General features: G+C 41.4%; 2 protein-coding genes across 2 annotated transcripts in view; one reads left to right on the top strand and one right to left on the bottom strand.

The window, feature by feature from the left end:
- The first annotated feature begins 2,443 nt into the window (after positions 1-2,443).
- On the top strand, positions 2,444-17,694 carry wnt2ba (wingless-type MMTV integration site family, member 2Ba). The gene is made up of 5 exons (XM_061784410.1): positions 2,444-2,984; positions 7,891-8,111; positions 10,513-10,790; positions 11,720-11,984; positions 14,975-17,694. Exons 1-5 carry the CDS (start codon positions 2,860-2,862, stop codon positions 15,202-15,204), a joined length of 1,119 nt encoding a protein of 372 aa, XP_061640394.1. The 5' UTR covers positions 2,444-2,859; the 3' UTR covers positions 15,205-17,694.
- The window catches only part of st7l (suppression of tumorigenicity 7 like), a 25,211-nt gene continuing 24,047 nt past the window's right edge, over positions 17,658-18,821 (bottom strand). The window contains exon 15 of the mRNA XM_061784408.1: positions 17,658-17,828. Coding sequence (XP_061640392.1) covers positions 17,802-17,828 — 27 coding nt within the window. The 3' untranslated portion in view covers positions 17,658-17,801. The remainder of the gene's footprint in view (positions 17,829-18,821) is intronic.

Genomic DNA, 18,821 nt, shown 5'->3' with positions numbered 1-18,821 from the left:
TGGATTCATTTTCTATAATCGACACCACTCGTCCTAGTTCGGGTCACGGCTCAATCGGAGCCTATCCCATATGGACTGGTCGATAGCCAATCAAGAAAAAGAAGAAGTCAGTACTGGAAGAGGATGTTCATCCAAGGAGAAGATGAAGAAGAAAGGTGAACAAGGAGAAGAGGAATAGCAGGATGAAAAAGAAGATAATGGCAAATTATTACAAGTGAAAAAGGTAGAAGAGTTAAATATACGAGTGTCAGACGAAAGGGTCTGAATACTTATGGCTGATATTTCAGTTTTTCTTTTTTAATCTGCAAAAAAATCAACAATTTCGTTTTTTTCTGTCAATATGGGGTGCTGTGTGTACATTAACGAGGGGAAAAAATGAACTTAAAATGATTTTAGCAAATGGCTGCAGGATAACAAAGAGTGAAAATTTTAAGGGGGTCTGAATACTTTCCGACCCACTGTATGTGTGTGTGTGTGTGTATGTGTATATATATATATATATTCCAATGAAGTTGGGACGTTGTGGTAAATATGAATTAAAACAGAATACAATGATTTGCCAATTATGTTCAACCTATATTTAATTGAATACACTACAAAGACAAGATATTTAATGCTCAAACTGATCATTGTTATTGTTTTTAGCCAATAATCATGAACTTGGAATTTTATGGCTGCAACACGTTCCAAAAAAGCTGGGACAGGTGGCAAAAAAGACTGAGAAAGTTGAGGAACATCCCAAGAACATGCATGGTAGGTTAATTAAAGAATGTGAATGTGAGTCGATTGGCTGGCGACCAGTTCAGGGTGTACCCCGCCTCTCGCCCGAAGATTGCTGGTATAGGCCCCAGCACGCCCCGTGACCCGAGTGAGGTGAACATTGATGCATGCATTATTGAACAGGCCATTCTAAAATGTGCAGTTTTACTATTCTTGAACAAAGCCACATCCCCAGTTATAAGCGGGTGTGCACACATGTGCAACCACATTATTTCACTTCATTTTCCTCTCAAATTTTGTCTTTTGAGTTGTAAAGGTGAAAGGTCACATTCATTGTTTATCACAAAAACCTGGCATTTGAACAGGGGTATTTTTTATATCCACTTTAGAAGAGCGTTAATGGGAGTTTCAAATAAAGTCCCTTGAAGAAGACCACCACCATCACCATTTTGCTTTATGACTTTGCACAATGGCGGCCCTACAATGAAGACACATGATCGTTCAAGGAGGAGGGGGCTTGTCATGAACCCTCGCCCCCCCACCCCCCCATCCCCACCCCCACCCTGACATTCCCAACATCCAACGGGTCTCCCTTCACTCCCCTCCGTCCCCCAAATTTAGCTGAGGGCCATGAGAGCCGCCCAGAATAGGAGCGCCAGTACGGACCCCCCACCCGCCCTCTGGGAGCCCCCGGAAGAGCGCAGCTTGCGGGAACAACCGAGGATGACCGCACCGGTGTCAGCCACACACTGACAAAAATAATAATAATAATCGTATTACAAAAATGGGATTTATTTATTTAATTTTTTTATTGCCTTATTTTCATGCAATAATTGGTCAGTTTTTAATCTGCACTCATATTGTTATAGTTTATATCATTTATGATGTATTATTCCTTTGAATAATGTGTTTTTAATCTGGTGTGATTTGACTTTTGTTTTTGTGATTTTTATTTCTTTTTCATTACTATTATAAAACATTTCTACCAGTTTATTTTTTCACATTATTCATAATTTAGTTTAAAATGTATCATTTTTATATATAAATCATCATCACGTTTCATTCATTGATGTTTGCAAACACGATGGAATGGCACCTTTAATAATTTATTTTTCACGATTAAATACATTTATAATAATATTAGTTTTACAATAATAAACTATTTCAGTTGAAATTAGATTTGTATTTTTTTTAATGTAACTGTGGTGAACGTAATAGCGAAACTCCAGCCGAAACCCCCAAATATCCTCCTCCTCGTTGAATTTTCACCCACGTCTGCTTTCAGATCACATTCCCAATTTGTGGGCCAACAAACCAACACTTGGTGAACGGCTCTGTAAGATGCCGGGATCTGGACCAATCAGAGTCAAGCCGTTTTCCGTATTTAAATTGAGGGAAGATGAGGGATCCAATCAGAGCAAAACTCATTTACACGTCACATACCAACGGGAAATCCTGCCGTTTCAACTGACGGGCAGAAAAGACCAACTAAAATGGATTGAAAAAGGACATTTTGGGCATTTTCATCCCAAAACATGATGAGGCGATGAAAGATTATCAAAAATAGTTCAAACAAATTTGAGGGCATGGGACCTTTCATAATTTATTTTGTTATTACCCATTCATCAGATAGATGGATGGATGGATGGATAGACAGAGGGAGATAGGCTTCAACTAAAAATAGCGATACTGATGATGTCTTGTACCTTTCAGAAGGCGGTGGGTTCGGTTATAAAGTGAGGTGGTCGCAGAGAGGGTCGGGGGGGAGTGGGTGTGTCACATCCCATCACACACATTTGACACACGCGCTCGTGCGTGCCGAGTGTTTGCGCATCTTCAGTCGCGCACCGCGGATTTATATTTCCCGTGATATTTGTGACTACTCATGAAGTAACTTGAATGAATGAATGACGTTTTAATCGTCACTTGATCCGACCGGGCGCGCATCAAGCGGCAGGCCTGCGCGTAATGACGCGCACTGGAGCGACCGGACGCGGACGGGACGCTGCGTGGGACTCACTGACGGAGCTTCTGCACAGAGCTTAAAAGACTATTTTATTTATTATTTTTTTTTTGGGTGGGGGGGCGTGGGGGGTCATTAACGATGGACGCCGGACGAGCACCGAGCAGCGACCAAACATGAGAGCGAAACCTCCGCACTCCACGATGGGCTTGAGGACGCTGCGTCGCAACTCCAAAGTCAAAGTGTACTTGCTCATTTGGCTGCTGCTCGTCTGCACGCCCAGAGTGGATTCGTCCTGGTGGTGAGTGACCATTTGCTTACAGTTAACCTTAAACGTCCTCTCATTACACCCGAGACCGATTATTATGATTCGTTTTAATATATGCATTATTAGCACTCTAATTTGACACTTGTGAAACTTGTCCAGAAACACTTACGTCATATCTGCATGCTGACAAGCGAAATGAAGAAATACACGTGGGAATTAAATTAAATAATAACGTATAGTATAAAATAAATGCAATAATAACAAATGTAAACAAAGAAGGAAATAAACGATACAAAATAAAAATGACTAAATATAAATAATGCTATTAACTTGTGAAAATATGAAAATAATTAGCAAATGCCCATTCATAAATAATGACCGAAAATAGATCATTCAAAATCTAAAACAAATAAGAAAAACAGCAAAAATGAAATACAAATGATTAGTATTCAATGCATATAATTACCAATACAAATTAAATATTTTAAACCAGGATCAATACAAATTAAAGCAATTATTAAAAATTATAATGAAACAAATTTTAAAAAATCCATCGATTTTCTGTACTGCTTGTCGTCATTCATATAATTAAAAATTATTAATAGAAGTTGAACAGGCGGCACGGTGGACGACTGGTTACACAGTTCTGAGGCCCCGCCTGTGTGGAGTTTGCATGTTCTCCCCGTGCCTGCGTGGCTTTTCTCCGGGCACTCCGCTTTCCTCCCACATCGGTTAATTGAAGACTCTAAATTGCCCGTAGGTGTGAATGTGAGGGCCAATGGTTGTTTGTTTGTATGTGCCCTGCGATTGGCTGGCAACCAGTTCAGGGTGTACCCCGCCTCCTGCCCGATGATAGCTGGGAAAGGCTCCGGCGCGCCCGCGACCCTAGTGAGGAGAAGCGGCTCAGAAAATGGATGGATGGAAGTTAAACAATCAAATGAATACAAATTAAAATAACAAACCTTGGTTTGGAAAAATGAGAAAAATAAATAACGATAACCAACCAAAATAAATTATTAGCTCATGCTACCATTAAATACTCTTCAATACAAAACAAACCTTGACAACCAATCCGAACATTATGCCATAATAGATTATTAAATATAAAACCATGAAACATAAAACAAAAACACATAATACACCTAATTACAAAATGAATAATACAAACATATCAATAAACAACAAGAAAAAAAGATATAAAACCAAATTAACAACTATACATTCTCAAAAATAAATAAATAAATAAATAAATAACAATACAAAATAATACAAATAAATTACAACCCCAATTCCAATGAAGTTGAGACGTTGTGTTAAACATAAATAAAAACAGAATACAATGATTTGCAAATCATGTTCAACCTATATTTCATCGAATACACTACAAAGACAAGATATTTAATGTTCCAACTGATAAACTTTATTGTTTATTGTTAGCACGTTCCAAAAAAGCTGGGACAGGTGGCAAAAAAGACTGAGAAAGTTAAGGTATGCTCATCAAACACGTGTTTGGAACATCCCACAGGTGAACAGGCTCATTGGGAACAGGTGGGTGCCATGATTGGGTATAAAGGGAGCTTCCCTGAATTGCTCAGTCATTCACAAGCAAAGATGGGGCGAGGTTCACCTCTTTGTGAACAAGTGCGTGAGAAAATAGTTGAACAGTTTAAGGACAATGTTCCTCAACGTACAATTACAAGGAATTAAGGGATTTCATCATCTACAGTCTATAATATCATCAAAAGGTTCAGAGAATCTGGAGAAATCACTGCATGTAAGCGGCGAGGCCGAAAACTAACATTGAATGCCCGTGACCTTCGATCCCTCAGGCGGCACTGCATCAAAAACCGACATCAATGTGTAAAGGATATCACCGCATGGGCTCAGGAACAATTCAGAAAAACAATGTCAGTAAATACAGTTCGGCGCTACATCCGGAAGTGCAACTTGAAACTCTACTATGCAAAGCAAAAGCCATTTATCATCAACACCCAGAAACGCCGCCGGCTTCTCTGGGCCCGAGCACATCTCAGATGGACTGATGCAAAGTGGAAAAGTGTTCTGTGGTCCGACGAGTCCACATTTCAAATTGTTTTTGGAAATTGTGGACGTCGTGTCATCCGGGCCAAAGAGGGAAAGAACCATCCGGACTGTTATGGACGCAAAGTTCAAAAGCCAGCATCTGTGATGGTATGGGGCTGTGTTAGTGCCAATGGCATGGGTAACGTACACATCTGTGAAGGCACCATTAATGCTGAAAGGTACATACAGGTTTTGGAGAAACATATGCTGCCATCCAAGCAACGTCTTTTTCATGGACGCCCCTGCTTATTTCAGGAAGACAATGCCAAACCACATTCTGCACGTTACAACAACGTGGCTTCGTAGTTAAAGAGTGCGGGTACTAGACTGGCCTGCCTGCAGTCCCGACCTGCCTCCCATTGAAAATGTGTGGCGCATTATGAAGCGTAAAATACGACAACGGAGACCCCGGACTGTTGAACAGCTGAAGCTGTACATCAAGCAAGAATGGGAAAGAATTCCACCTACAAAGCTTCAACATTTAGTGTCCTCAGTTCCCAAACGTTTATTGAAGGTTGTTAAAAGAAAAGGTGATGTAACACAGTGGTAAACATGACCCTGTCCCAGCTTTTTTGGAACGAGTTGCAGCCATAAAATGTACTGATTGAGTTAATGATTATTTGCTAAAAACAATAAAGTTTATCAGTTTGAACATTAAATATCTTGTCTTTGTAATGTATTCAATTGAATATAGGTTGAACATTTGCAAATCATTGTATTCTATTTTTATTTATGTTTAACACAACATCCCAACTTCATTGGAATTGGGGTTGTAGAAAAGAATCCCCCAAAACGAGATTGTGGGCTGTTCCTAATATTTTGTTTACCTCATCCAGCTCAATGACGGCCCTCAAACACACACGCAAAATAATAAACACATTGTTAAATGAGTGTCCGAGAGCGTGCGGGCATACCTAATATTTTGGCCGGTGCCTTGAAGAAGATAAATGGGGTGGTGGTGGGGACGTACCGCACGTCCCCTATCCTGTCCCATCCGTCTTTAGCAGGGACTTAAGTGTCATCAGGTGTGGGCGCCGGTGCGTGAACAAATGAGCCTTGATCACGTCTTCAGGTTTTAACAGCCTGCAAGGAAGACAAAAAAAAAAAAAAACACACACACACACAACACACAACAGCTCAGCGAGCATCAAGGCATGAACTCACGTCCCTTGTCCTTTGGCTTTTTTCCGACAATTATCGCCAAAAGATGAGCTGCCACCATATGAGTCTCGAGATATGAGCCTGATTGCAAAATTTAAAGCACGTCACGAGAATCACACAGTTGCCTCTCTGTTGTTTGGCTTTTTCTTTGTCTTACGGCTTTCGTTACCAAGTCAACCAGGGGCGGAGATACCCGTCGAACCCTGAGTTTTAAACAAATAATAAAAAAGTGACCGCGCATGTAAGCCAACCATAAAGACAGTAAAAGCGTGCGTTGTATTTTCACTCGTGGAGGCAGAACTTCATCGCCAAGCTGCCAAATTACACTTGTCGACGACGATTAGTGTAGCATCGGCAAAAACCAATGGGATGACACTATTCACACGATTTCCTGTAAGAATTTTTTTTTAAGAGACACATTTTTTTCCCCACATTATAAAACAGTTCCCATGTGTTTTCATAACAGGCCTTTGTCCAAATACTCAAAGGATCAAGAATTACAGTTTTTTACAGTTTATTGCAAAAATCCATATCGTGTGAAATTCCATTACTTAGACTACAATTCTATACAATACGCTCTTGCATTATTACTATTAGCAAACGTGAATATGCGCATCTGACAAAATTCTATGCAGCACTGCTTACCTCTTGACTTTGACATGACAGCAGGGGCGTCTCACCCGCAGGCGGATACGGGTGTTTCAGACGGTGTAGTGTCACTTGAAAGTGGCTCTGGATCATCACCCATCCTAGTTGACCAATTCATGTGTGGAGGAACTTGATGTGAACATTATGTAAATTAGCCCAACTGTTACATCACAGCGGGGCATAACTGCATTTTCAGAAACAGGCAGCTCACAAACGATTTACTTGGGTGTTTAATTTCACACTTGGCTGGCGGGCAAGCACTTGCATACAAGTCATTCATCCAGTCAATATGTCCCCTTCAAAATCTGGAACCACCATTAGGCGCCTCTCTCTGTCTAAGTGTGTGTCCTCGAGTGTCTTTTGGCTCGGCCGCTGTGAACAAGACAATAAACACAAGGAGTGCCCTCGCTCAGCTTTTACCACTCGGCCACACCGTTACACTCCGACGAGCCACGGCCATAACGGGAGCGGAAAATGGGCGACACGCGGCGATTTAAAGGGACTCTTGTGAGGATGCAGACTTGGGTTTTAAACGGTTACTCGTACTGTCCACCCGCATGTGATCGCCCCCTTCAAGCATTGCACTAAAGTCAGTGATCATGTAGTGTGTGTGTGTGTGTCTAAATGGAGAAGGAAGCAATAGGCCTGTCACAAGCGAGTTACTTTCTCACTGAACGGGAGGAATTTCATAAGCTCTCCTACATCCTGAATGTGGCATCCACCGAGGCCAGGAAACACAAGATTTAAAAAGTAATGGAAAATACAAGAAAAAGAAAATGTGCTCATAAAAATCCTTAGTGTCATATTTAGCAATAACATTACAGAGCTTGTATACGAATAGTCAGAGCCACACACACACACACGCACGCACACACACACACACACACACACACACATATATATATATATAGGGGCAGGCATATCATTATTTTCCATTTATATTTTATTTTTGATACAAAAGGGGCACTTGATAAATTTGTGAACACATTCTATACATTGTTCTTTTTTTAAATGACAGAATTAGAATTTGTTTTTCAAATCTCAACAGGTACATCGGCGCGCTGGGCGCCCGGGTTATTTGCGACAACATCCCGGGCCTGGTCAACAAGCAGCGGCAGCTGTGCCAGCGCCACCCGGACCTGATGCAGTCCATCGGCGAGGGCGCCAAGGAGTGGATCAAGGAGTGCCAACACCAGTTTCGCCACCAGCGCTGGAACTGCAGCACACTGGAGCGCGACCACACCGTGTTTGGCAGGGTGATGCTGCGAAGTGAGTCGGTGCAACTGGGATGGGGCATGTGGCTCTTTTCCAACGTGTGTGAGACACTCCAGTCAGTTAATCACCCTTGTAAATGTCTCCGCCGCGATCAGATAAGCACATAATGAATGGATGTCTCATGAATAATTCTGCTGTATAAACACAAAGAGGTGTTTTTTTTCTCCTTCTCAGGGAATAAGCGAAAGTAGATTTTCTCTCTGAAAAAAAAAAACAAGCGGCGCAATTGAGAGAGCCACACTGGTGATGTATAAACAGTAACAGGAGATGTAAATATTTGGGGAGATGTTTTCTGGCAGCCGGACAAAGCTTGACAGCCTGACATATCGCCTGTGTTCCACTCGGTTGTGTGAGCGGGAATGAGGACAGGAGGTGGAGGTGTGTGTGTGTGGTGGTGGGGGGGCTCAATAACCCCCCGCCCCACCCACCCAAATCTTCTCATTTCTCTCAAATGAAAACAAAGCCCAGTGAATGAGAAAACCTCCACATGTGCACAAGGAAAAAGGTGAAAGGAGAGTTGAGCGGGCTGTGATGTCATGGCTGACATGCTGTTATGCCTGCTACAATCCACCCTACATGGACTGAACAACTCTTAATGTACTGAACAATAGCTTCTAGAAAGAGCGATAGCAAAACATGCACTAAATCAACCAAACAAGACTATTTCAACCACGGCCGTCAAACACAAGGCCCGGGGGCCAAAACTGGCCCGCCAAGTCATTTCATGTGGCCCGCGACAGCAAATCATCTGTGTCAACTTCCATGATTATTGCTCAAATTCTCATGAAATAATAACAATCAATAGCAGCGTTGAGACATTGCAAGCATTTTCTGTTTATGGTAACGTCAACAATAGTTGAACAAACTATTATCCTTGACTTCTGATTTCAAAACTAGGTATCCATCAATTTGTTGTGTGTATGTAATAATGAGGTGACTAAACATTTATATTGTTTCACAGTCAACGGCCCTCTGAAGGAAACCGTGACTACAAAGTGGCCCACGACAAAAATGAGTTTGACACACCTGATTTAAATCATTACTACAACTATTTTGACCCTACCAAACAACAATCTGTACTCTTACTATGTCATCCAGTGGCCATGTAATAAACCAACCATCAACAAGACTCTTTAGATCATTTGGACAACAACTGTTGAGTATTAAGACCACACCAAACTACAATCCTTACGGTCTCATCCGATGGCAATGTACTAAACCAAACAAACAAGACCTTTTCGATCATTTAGACATTACAGGTTAAGAACAGAGTCAACAATAACAGACCGGTTAAGTGTAAGCGAGGGAAAAGAACACATTCATAGGAATATGAGAAAATGGCCAGCTGATAAAAGCAGAGCAGAATGATTTGTGGTGGAAGAGTGGAGGTTGCGTGCAGGGGTGTAGTGGTGGAGCTTGTCTGTGAGGTAGGAAGGGGGCCTGGTTGGGGAGGGCTTCATGGGTGAGAAAGAGGAGTTGGAATTGAATACGTTGGGGAGTGGAATACAGATTGAATTTGTTCGTAGACATCATTATTGTTAAGGTGGGATTTGCTTTGTGAGGCGATGACGGTTTCCAGGATTTTAGAGATGAAAGGAAGGTTTGAAATTGGCCCGAAATTTGGGTTGAGACTGTTTTTTTTTTTTTTATTACGGGGGTGACAGAAGCCAGTTTGCGTGAGGGTGGGACCGAGGCAAGTCTGAGGAATGAGTTTATAATTCTGGACAGAAGCAGGGAGACAGTGGGGAAACAGTGCTTAATGAAGGAGGATGGTATAGGATGGAGTACACAAGTGGAAGTTTTTAAAGAGGAGATCATTTTTGACAGCTCAGCTAGGGAGACAGCAGTGCCTCATAAAATGGCGATGTACTAAAACACTGTTTAGATAATTTACAAAACTATTTAGACCATACCAAACTACAATCCTTACTGTCAAATCCAATGGCAACGTACCAAACCATTAAGACAGCAAGAGTATTTCGACGACAATCTTTACAGTCACTGTCATCCAATGGCAATGCACTAAACTAGGCCGACAGCAACAAGCCTATAGCCCAGCTCACACAAAGACCTTGCATAATTGGGGGAAAAAAGACATGTTACATTGCTATCTTCCTATTACATTTGTCATGCTCACTATACTGTTTCCTGGACAACTGTGGAGCAGAGGGGTTAGACGCTTCACAAGTGAAAGAAAAAGACAAGGGGAGACGACACGAACAGTCACGCACTGGGGAAATTAAAAGAAAAACAGGACTATAAAGGAATATCAAACGATTATTTATACACGTTGATTTGATAATTTAATCACTACTTTGTATTGTATGTAAAAAGATACTCACAGGTAAATGTACTGCATTTGGTGAGATATCCCACTTTTTCCTCTTCTCGCCAGGCAGCAGAGAAGCAGCATTCGTGTACGCCATCTCGTCCGCTGGAGTTGTCTACGCTATCACACGGGCATGCAGTCAGGGCGACGTCAAGATCTGCAACTGCGACGGGCACAAGCGCGGCCAAGCCAGCGACCACCGGGGCAACTTTGACTGGGGTGGATGCAGCGACAACATAAACTACGGCATTAAGTTTGCCAAGGCCTTCGTGGACGCCCGGGAGAGGATGGTGAAAGACGCCCGGGCACTCATGAACCTGCACAACAACCGCTGTGGAAGAATGGTGAGCTGTTGTCCGGTTCTGATAAAACTGCTGCTATATCAGCATCTTTGGGGTCTGCCAATAACTCTGTCCCAATTCATCAGAAGATCCAAACTACGTGGTCTACGGTGACAGGATTGCATTTTGACCCTTGTTAAGTGCATCAGTCTAAAGTTGTTTTCAGTTCTGATAAAACTACTGCTATGTTAGCATCCTCGCTAATATCTTTGGGGTCTGCCAATAGCTGTCCTCCAAGTCAAAGGCTGCACGCTCGGGAAGATCCATTCTGCATGGTCTACGGAGATGATATTGCGGGTCAACCCTCCTTAAACGGGTCGGACTAGAGCTACCAACCAGTTCTGATAAAACTGCTGCTATGTTAGCTCACTCACTAATATCTTTGCTGTCCTCCAGGTCAAGGACGGAGATGACACATTTGCAGAAATCTCCGAAAAAAGAGTAATCTCTTGTTAAAAGCAATGGTAGTTGGTTACATGATAGCATTAGAAAAATGCTAGGGTTTAAGCTCCCACAAACATATCTGGCATCACATGAGTTAAAAAAAAAATATATATTTTCATTTGTGGCTCTATACTTAGAAGTGAAACGCAATGCTACTACTACTGCTATTTTAGCGTCCTTGCTAATATCTATGGGGTCTGCAAATAGCTGTCTCCCAATTCAGGTGACGTACCCTTTTGGCAGACCTAAGTGATCTACAGAGGCGACCTTGTGCGTCGACCCGTGTTCAATTTGTCGGTGTCACACTTGGGAGAGTTCCTGGTCCCTATTAACCTAATGCTCTCGTGTAAATGTCCCACAGACCATAGTCTGCCCTCAAAAAAGGACTTCTAAAAGAAGAAATAACATACCTCGCAAGGTTGATCACACCTTGGCCACGGGGCAACCTATCAGGCTTAACGCCCTGTCAACTCTGACCTCTGCTGCAGGCGGTCAAGCGCTTCATGAAGCTAGAGTGCAAGTGTCACGGTGTCAGCGGTTCCTGCTCTCTGAGGACCTGCTGGCTGGCCATGTCCGACTTCAGGCGGACGGGCGACTACCTTCGCAAGAAGTACAACACAGCTGTTGAGGTGACCATGAACCAGGACGGCACCGGCTTCATGGTGGCCGAGCGTGACTTCAAAGGGAGTACCAAGAACGAGCTGGTGTACGTGGAGAATTCTCCGGACTACTGCCTCATGGACCGAGCAGCAGGTATCAGAAACATTCTGTATAAACATCAACGGGCACATTAAGAAAGCGAAGATATTTATTTATTTATTTATTTTTTTTTTTAAAGTGTGGGTTCATGTAGGTGTTCCTAATGAGGAGTAGCGGCTTGAGAGTGGAGGTGAAAATGCTCGATCTTGGGAGAACCAGTGCTGACAAATGTTTAGGTATAGCTACTGAAGCGAAACAACAGATGTGGATGGCTGGTAAGATGATTTGAATAGGGGTACCTCGGAAGGTAAAGATTCTCGAGCGCTGCGCAATAACCTATACCGAGTAAGAGTACCTCAAAAAGTGTAGTTTGTTTGAGTAGGGTTACCTCAGGAAGTGGAGCCGATTTTAATTGGTGTACCTTGGAAAGTGTAGGTGCTTGAAAGCTGCGCAACAACCAGTGTGGATGACTAGTGGGATGATTTAAGCAGGGCTACCTCAGGAAGTAGACATGTTTAGGAGGGCTACCACAGGAGCTGCTCTAGTTCTGCCAACGACCACTGTGAACGAATGGTGAGTAGATTTAAGTACGGGGACCTCAGGATGTGGAGGTGATTTACTGGTCATGAAGTGTCCATTGAGTTTTATCAAGGTGGTTTTCAGGAATGTGTTGTTAAAATATGCATTCAAAGATTTAGATTTAGATCTGGATCTACTTTTCGAAGTTTATTAAATAAGCAAATAGGCGCTCGATGCCACATCGCCTTAAAAAACAAAACGGAAATGAGAGGCGTCAAGTGAAGGTTCACATTCCATCACAGCTTAAAGTCTACCTATTTGCCCTTTCCCATCCGCTTTAATTCCCACCGTTCGCTTTGCCTTGTTAAGGGTCCGTCTCCTTGCTCACATCCAGTCTCTTCAACAGAGCGTGAAGGCGCTCGGCAGTTCTTTTTTAGATAACGTAGTGCACATTTAACGTAGTGCATACCGTTGCTCCTCCCTGGCTTTGGGCTGATACCTGATGTAATGACTCAAAGGACAGGTTGTTAAAAAGTGATCTTAAAAGGAGCTTGTGATGCCTCTCTTTGCTGCTAATCTCCATTGTGTAGGAATTCACGGCCCGGGGATACATGCAGGCTTATTTTTCAAATCCGTCCTTTGGTCACTTTTAAGTAGGGATCCCTCGCAGCCTGAGGGGAAATATCTCCTCTTATCCCTTCCCGTTACATCAGGGATACTCGGTCATTATGGTGGCATGTGATCTTCACACCTGAACATAGCTTTGGGTTCTGGTTGTAGAGTATTCGAATGACCTGTCTGGGAATGTAACCTCTGTGGGGAAATATGATATTTCACTCGTCTCAGATTTCAGCATCACAAACACTGGCATCTTGATTGGATGGTAAAATGTTACATCATTCTATTATAATTTCCCTGACAATTTGAAGGCAATTAATTGAGAATACTGACTTTAAAGCAGATAATAAAAACACCTACTGACATTGATTACTTTGATAACCTCAGCTATCTGGTGTAAGAAGTCCTGGCTTGAGTGAAAGTTATAGTGAGACAAGACGAAAAACAATCGACTGAGAATTGCGAAGGTTCGAGCGTCAACTATAAACACACACTGAGTGATTTTCAACCTGAGCTACCTGGGTATCTGCTTTAACATCTCTTGCAATATTAATAATCTTCTTGGTTTGACATTGTAAGACCATTCCCTGACAGTTTGCAGAAGATCACTTGATTAGAAACAGTTATGTGAGATAACCCAGAAAAGACTGAGAAGTCTTCACAATGAACATACATGACATTTGAACTCCCCTTCTTGGTCTGTCATATGTAATAAATGATTTCAAATATGGAACGTTTTTGATATGTTTGAAGAAATTAAGAATGGTGAATGCTCGAGCTTTGACTGTAGACCTAGGTCACTTACCTGGGCTATCTGGTGTAAAATATCTTCAAATAAAAATGTCAGAAAACTCTGATGTTGAGAACGGCAACTGCTAGAGTGCCAATAGACAGATGCACTGACTAAATCTTGAGCCATCTCGTGTGAGAGCTCTTCCTATGTACAGTAGGTAGTACAATAGGATTCTTGGCATGACATAGAATAATGATTCCCTGACAATCTGAGGAAGATTAGAGGAGAACTGTGTCTGTTAGGAGTGCCGATAGGTATGCGAGAAACTCATAAAAGATGATCAATAATGAGAAATCTCATGACAATTGAACTTCCCTTGTTCTTGGTGTGACATTGTGAAATAATTCCATTCATGTTTGAAGAAATTGAGGAATGATGACCGCTAGAGCGCTGACTAGAAACACAGACTCTGACTGTAGACCGCAACTATCTGGGCTATCTTGTGTAAAATATTTTCCAGGATAAACATGATTCTTGATTAGACATACTGAGATAATTTGATTAAACTTTGAAGTAGTTGAGAAAGACGAGCTGTGGAGTGCCAACTAGAAACAAGAACGGATTATTTCTTGGGCTTAATGGTGTGAAATGTCTTACAATATAAATAGGCATCTTAGTTTGACAGTAAGTAGTTCCATAAACGGCTGAGGAAGATCTGCTGAGACTTGTGACTGTTAAAGAGTCTGGACTCGAAACAGATATGTGAGATAAACACGTAAAACAGTCAACTGAAAAATCTGTTCCAAGTGTTCACAATGAATTTTTAACTCCTCTACCCTGCCTGTCTTGCGTAATAAATCCTTCAAAATAAGTACTGGTTTTGTAAGTCCTGTCGAGATAATTCAATAGGAGTTCAAAGGAGATCGGCTAAGAACTGTGACTGCTACAGTGCCAACAAGAAACACTAACAGACTTTGACTGTTGACCTCAACTACCTGGTATCACATATCTTCCAGTAAAAGTACAATTTTTGGTTTGACAATTCCACCTGAGAATTGTGACTGCCAGACTGCCGATTATAAACGCTTACTGATAGTTACTTTAAAACATCAAAGCTGCACATGAGAGGATGTTACGCCATGGCAATAATCGAGCCCTATTTTTGTCTCGCCAGGTTCCCTGGGCACGGCAGGGCGCGTGTGCAACAGGTCGTCGCGGGGCACCGACGGCTGTGAGGTGATGTGCTGCGGCCGGGGCTACGACACCATGCGCGTCAAACGCCTCAGCCAGTGCGAGTGCAAGTTCCAGTGGTGCTGCACGGTCCAGTGCAACGACTGCGAGGACACAGTGGACGTCCACACCTGCAAGCCCCACAAGCGACCCGACTGGCTGGACATGACCTAAGGCCATCAGGCAATGGTGCATTGTGGGACATAGAGATGGGATTTTTTTTCACAATGAACATTTGGCCGAGGATCTTTACTGATTGATGCTAAAACTGGAAAATATGTCCAGGTGTTGATCGTGAGCTGCTTTGAATGTTTCTGACCACTTTTGGAACTTTTGAAACATTTGTTGAAAATTGTATTACACATGCTCCAGTACACAGTACACACCAAAATGTTTAGAATTGAATATATTAATACAGTAAATGCCCACGTAGTCATGGTTCGTCTATAATTCATTATTCGCTGAAAAAAAACAACAACATGTATGTCAGGTTAATTGAAGCCTAAAATTCACCCATTTGTGTGAATAATTGTCTATATGTGTCCTGCGATTGGCTGGCGACCAGTCCAGTGTGTACCCCGCTCTCGCCCAAGTCAGCTGGTACAGGCTTCAAGTTACCTGTGGCCCTAATGAGGATGTACAGAACTGATACATGAAAGTATGTTGAAATGACACATGTTGACTGTTTAAAATTTCTTTGTATGTCAAGGAGGAACTAAGTTTAGCCCGGGTCGGAAGTGGCAATTCTGCAGTCTTGTGTATGATTTTACTCTGCGGAAATCAAATCATCTGTAAGCTATTTGTTTTTAAGGATAAAGTTGTAAGATGAGGGATGAAAATCATAAGCAATTATGCAAATTTGGCAGCAGTGTATTGTATATCGTAAACAACTATCTTTAGTTGGGTACGTATTGTACATAATATTGAATAGCTAGCCCTTAGCATCTGATAAGCTGGTAAATTCCAATACTGGAATCCATTACTGTCATCATCTTGAGAGTGAGAGGTTGGAGGAGAAAAAAAAAATAAAAAATAAAAAATCAGCAATTAGTTGTTCGTTAGGTTTCACAGAAAAAAATGCGAATGGTGAATCGGAAACAGGCGAGCGTTCACTGTACTGATAATAGCCCTCGTGTTTGGCAAATCCATCCTTTTTTTTTTTTTTTTTAGATAAAGACTGACAGACTTTCCATTTAATAAGCAACAGAGAGCTTCTGAAAATGACTGCAATTGTATCTCCAACGAGTGAGGACCTTTCTTGGCGAAAATCTCTGGAGGAAAGAGTGAAAAAAAAGCACCGTCTTGTGTTGATGTTGGACATTTGTTGTTTTCGCACATTCACTTCTGACGCCTCACTGAAAACCTTGTTCATTTCTACCTCTGGTCCCTTGTCTTTGTTTCAATCTTTGCTTGTTTTGATTCACACACACACACACACACACAACCTCAAGCCCCATTTTTGTTGCGCTCTCTCCATGCTTGGATGTTTTCGTTGTGGTCGCATACTAAATTTCCAAATATTCTGAGTATTCAGGTTAAGAAAAACTGTAAAACCTTGGCAGATGGCTGCATGTCAGCCTCACAAAGCATTTGCTGGATTACATTGAGAAAAATCAGCGACTTTTATAAGCAGTAGAGAGAAAATGGTTGGTACCCAAGTGTGAAAGAAACCCACAACAGTTACCAAAATAACTTGTAACTGACAAAACTCAAGAATTTGATCAAATGCATTTTGACAAACCACAAAGCTTCTGGGAGTATGGCCTTGGGACAAATGGGCCAAAAAATCAAGGCGCATGCGTTCTGGGGCTGCTTTGGTAAATCTGGCATAGTGTGTCTTAAATCTGTGCAGAGTTCAGTGAAATGTCAAGACTACTAAGCCATTCTGGAGCAAAATTGTGCCGTCCGGTGTCAGAAATCTTGTTCTTAGTTAGGTTTTGGAGCAGTGTGTGTCTTCAATCTGTGCAAGGTACAATGAAAGCGCAAGACAACCAGGAGGTTGCAAAGCAAAATTGTGCCGCCCAGTGTCAGAAACCTTGGTCTGGGTTATGATCTGGGGCTGCTTTTCTACATCCAGCGCAGGGTGCACAATCAAATCTCAAGACTATCAAGGCATTCTGGATCTAAATTGTGATGCCAATTGTCAGAAAGCTTGTTCTGTACTGCCCAGTGTCAGAAATCCTAGGCTCAACCACAAATCATGTTACAGGATCATTTTTGATCATGTTTTTATTCATTACTCCTTTTTCATTTTCAAGTTATTTTAGTGACCATTGTGTGTTTCTCTCTTAACATATGGGTGCCAACAAATTTATCCATGTGTAAATAAGCACCTTAGATCAGATATAGTAAAAAAACAAAAAAACAACAAAAACAAAAACTTCATTTCCATTCACTATATAAACATTCAAGTGCCATGTACTGATTTGTCTTTTGACATAACCCGTAAAATTTAACGAATGTACATTTTATCATTTGATGTTGAACCTCAGCGACCCATGCCATCTTGTGTCAGGTATGGTGCGAAATTAATTCACCTCTTGATGTACAGCATAAAATCTCTCCAGTTTCAATTTTTTTATGGACAAATATTTGGTCCTTTTATTGATGAAGTGTACAAAACCAATGCGCCAACCAAAAATAAATAAAAAAAGATGAATATGACTCACTATTTGCCGGAATGCTTTACAGACGGTACATTCCTCCTGGATTACTTTGGTTAAATGTGACCACTCATCTGGCAATGGAGAAGACATCTGAACTAGTTCCTGTCAAGCTGGAAAGTCTTTCCCATTAGCCTGTTTTGGGATTTCAGACAAAAAGTAAGTCAGTAATATAATAATGTACATTGTTTGGGGGGTATATATATATTTTTTTTTTTCCCCTCCCCCCAAATATGTAAAAAATGCCTAAAATCCATATCATCTCTCACGTTTTAACGCAACGGAAGTCTTTGGCTCCTATTACATTTATTGTTTCATGACCATACGTAGTATATTTCCTCATACACAGTATTTACTCAACAGCAGAATGAGGTCGACATCAATTAGAGGGCAGGACTTTATTTTAATCATATCAAACAACAATATATATTTGTGTATTGTTTTTAATTTTTTTTTTTTGCCACAAATGTAAATGTAAATATGTAGTTTTCATGGGGAAACCTTGCATTTTTCTTTCTGGTAAATCTTGTAGTTTCAAGCAAAATATATAATTTTTAGTGCAAAATATTGTTTTCTGGCTGAATTAGCAGTTCTTTGTGGCAAAATGTTTTCATTTTATGTCAAAATCTAGTTTTTTTTATGGTAGGATAACTGCATGTCGTTTTGATGGCATAACAACATTTTGGTGGTGAATTAGTTTGCTTTGGAAAATCATATTTTCATTGTAAAATGTCAGTTTAAATCTAGTGTTTGAGACAAAATATGTTTTTGGGCAAAAATGCTGCATTTTGTGCTGCAAAATTGTTTTCTTGGCTGAATAAAATATGTCATTTATATTGTAAAATCTCGTGTTTGTGGCAAAATATATAGCTTTCGACAAACAAGCCTGTATTGTTTTTTGTTTTTGCTGGACAGAGCGACTGAGCATACATTCCTCGAGCTCTAAATAGTGTAGAAGAAATGAAGTATTAATTGAAATTGAGCCAAGAAGGAGCCTCAAGTTGGGACTTTTCAACATCTGGTTAATGCAGCCAGAAGTCACGTTAAGCCCCGCAGAGAACCACTCAAGGGGCCTTTGACGGGCGCTACTAAATGAATGTGACAACAAGCAGCAAAATGCGGAACGTC

This window comes from Phyllopteryx taeniolatus, chromosome 9 (genome assembly GCF_024500385.1).
Source record: "Phyllopteryx taeniolatus isolate TA_2022b chromosome 9, UOR_Ptae_1.2, whole genome shotgun sequence".
NCBI classification, from domain to species: Eukaryota; Metazoa; Chordata; class Actinopteri; order Syngnathiformes; family Syngnathidae; genus Phyllopteryx; species Phyllopteryx taeniolatus.
Note: the sequence above shows the minus strand (reverse complement) of the source record. Positions and strands in the feature narration are given on the sequence as shown.

Coding starts and splice junctions, on each gene's coding strand:
- wnt2ba (XM_061784410.1), top strand. CDS start 2,860: ATGAGAGCGAAACCTCCGCACTCCACGATGGGCTTGAGGACGCTGCGT. Junction 10,791..11,719: donor ACAACCGCTGTGGAAGAATG/GTGAGCTGTTGT, acceptor CCTCTGCTGCAG/GCGGTCAAGCGCTTCATGAA. Junction 11,985..14,974: donor CCTCATGGACCGAGCAGCAG/GTATCAGAAACA, acceptor TTGTCTCGCCAG/GTTCCCTGGGCACGGCAGGG.